Below are 2,832 nucleotides of genomic sequence, written 5' to 3'. Positions count from 1 at the left end.
ACCAGAGAGACTACAACGAATAGGGATATTTGTAATAAAAGCAGCTGACACTTCTTTAATCAATTATTCATTTATTGTTCAATATGGTCCCCTTAACTTTCAGAGGAATAATTCCTGAGTGCAAAGGCAGAAATAGCCCATAAGCTTTGAATTTCACATTAATCACTATCTACAATAGTGATGTGATTTACTATGAAGTAGGGTCAATGTATTTTGTGTCTAGTACAAATGTTAATTGCAATATAGCTATCTTTACTCTAAATGCATTAATTTGATATTATAACACAAATCTAAAAAACTGTTATAGGTTTTATTATTGCCATTATTTTAATAAGGAATTAAAAATAAAAATGTTTAGATATGCATACGTTGCTCAAATAATGATAATGTCCAAAATATTCTCCTTATTTCAATTAATATTGCCAACTCTCATGTTAAATAAAGGAAAGAAAATCCACTTTGTGGTTTTGGAAAACCATAATTCTGATGGTGCTTTTCTCTTTTACACTTATCTGACTGTAAATCAGAGAGTGATGTGAGAGTAGCCCAAGAATAAAATACACTGCTACTTTTTCATTTTGAGAATAAATGCATCTGATAACACATTAAAAAAGAACAAGATGAAAGCAAAAATCTAAGGGGTGATTATGGAAATAATTCACACTACTTCCTTCTCCACTATGCTTAATGACAGCATGAATGCTGAATTATAATACAGAAAAAGCATGATTATGGGACCTGGAGGTCACACCCACAAACTGCCTCTGGCTGCTGTATATGCTCCTTAATGACCTTGATCTGGAGTCACAACAAAGCATCTCTGAACTGAGCAGCTCACTGCAGAGATTTCTACAAACACTAGCACAAAGCCTAACTTGGAGCAATGCAACAACTTATACTATTCCTAAGAAGCAATACAAGAGAGAGTATAGTGGAGATTGTACTTCAGAGTAGTTCTGAGGGTTTATTTCTCACATTGTGCTCAGAGATCACTCTGATGTAACAAGTTACATTGAACTGTTTTTTCAAACATTAAGGCTTTAATTTTCAACAGAAACAATCATAAACAGGCTGCACAGTTTCCTAATGGCATTTTTCACCTCCTTATTTCTGAAAGCATAAATCAAAGGATTCAGTAAAGGTGAGAAGATAGTGCTGAATATCTCCACGATTTTGTCAAAGGAGAAAGAAACTGGAGGCCTTGCATAATCAAATATACATGGAATAAAGAACAAAACCACAACAGCAATATGAGACCCACAGGTGGAGAGGGCTTTCCTCTGTCCTTCAGCGCTGTGGTTTCTCAGGGAGAATAAGATGACACTATAGGACACAAGCAACATGAAGAAGATTAGGATGCAAAAGAATCCACTGTTGGCCACTATCATAAGGCCAAAGGCATAAGTATCAGTGCAGGCAAGCTCCAATAAGGGATACAAGTCACAAATAAAGTGATCAATGACATTGGGACCGCAGAAAGGAAGTTGTAAAATAAAAAGAATCTGTATGATGGAATGCAGAAAGCCCCCTGCCCAGGCTACTCCAATCAGAATGCCACAGAGCCTTGAGTTCATGATAGAAGTGTAGTGCAAGGGTTTGCAGATGGCCACATACCTGTCATAGGCCATGGCTGTGAGGACAATCACCTCTGCTCCAGAAAAGAAGTGTTGAGTAAATATCTGCATCATACAACCTCCATAGGAGATGGATTTCTTCTCATAGAGACAGTCTATGATCATTTTTGGGGCATTCACTGAGATGAAACATGCATCCAGGAAAGATAGAAAAACCAGGAAGAAGTACATCGGGGAGCCCACGAGTGCTGGGTTGCTGATGATGGCTGCCACAATCAGCAGGTTGCCACAGATAGTTGCAATATAGGCAAAAAGAAATATAACAAATGCAATCTTCTGAACATCTGGATTCTGTGAAATTCCCAGGAGTACAAACTCAGTGACAAAGCTTTGATTTTGCATGATTTTCCGAAAAACACTCAGAGCTGCCACACTAACCATCCCAACCTGCAATAAAAAAGACAAGGTTACATCAGGTAAGTTTATTATCATAGCCACTCAAAATTTGTTCTTCCATGTGGTTCTTTTGAGTCTGTCCTTCTTGATTAAAAAAAAAAAAACAATCAGAATATTCTGAAAAATACATAGTGTAAGATCTGACAAAATTAAATTTTAAGACATGAAATAGTGCTAGATAGAGAACAAACCCAAAGGTGACAGGATTCGGAACCTATTATTTTCAGTTGCCAAAATAGATTACTTAGTCATGGTTTCTTTGAGAAAGTTGTTAAAGTAGACTTTGAAGCCATATATTATTTCTCAGGAATCAGGACATAAATTTACTTGTCATGTTGAGCATCACCTTGCAATAATAGTCATACAGATGTGAGAAGTCCCAGATCAGAAGTTTGTTTTATCCACAGAGGGAAAAAGATATCAGAGGCACTTTAAAATCAAAGCACTTCACAACAATTTCTGTTTAAGTGTGAAGTGATAGGATCTTTAAGATAAATTATTCAGGCCTTACAAGAGGGAACTTCTATTAAAAATGTTGAGTTCTATAAATATACAAAGCACATTACAAAATGGTGAGAACTCACAATCCAGCAAAAGCCATACCCTGGCTTATGCATCAGGCCAGGGATCCCTCTTTTGGCTTCAAGGCTGTTATAAAAAGTTCCATAAGAAAGTCTCTGATCTTCTTGTATCCACAGAACCCACAGAAACTTGAGGTCTCTTCTGTAGTGGCACAGTACTTATTTTCTCCTGCATATTCCAAGGGGACCAATGGCACATTTTCACCGAACTTGCGCTGGAG

At 36.9% G+C, this 2,832-nt stretch overlaps 1 protein-coding gene across 1 annotated transcript; it reads right to left on the bottom strand.

The window, feature by feature from the left end:
• Nucleotides 1-1,040: 1,040 nt before the first annotated feature.
• On the bottom strand, nt 1,041-1,976 carry LOC101548636 (olfactory receptor 4C15-like). The gene has a single exon (XM_004622037.2). It carries the CDS (start codon nt 1,974-1,976, stop codon nt 1,041-1,043), a length of 936 nt encoding a protein of 311 aa, XP_004622094.2.
• Nucleotides 1,977-2,832: the final 856 nt, after the last annotated feature.

This window comes from Sorex araneus, chromosome 6, assembly GCF_027595985.1.
Source record: "Sorex araneus isolate mSorAra2 chromosome 6, mSorAra2.pri, whole genome shotgun sequence".
NCBI lineage: Eukaryota > Metazoa > Chordata > Mammalia > Eulipotyphla > Soricidae > Sorex > Sorex araneus.
This window is presented reverse-complemented; position numbering and strand designations above follow the sequence as displayed.

Coding starts and splice junctions, on each gene's coding strand:
- LOC101548636 (XM_004622037.2), bottom strand. CDS start 1,976: ATGCAAAATCAAAGCTTTGTCACTGAGTTTGTACTCCTGGGAATTTCA.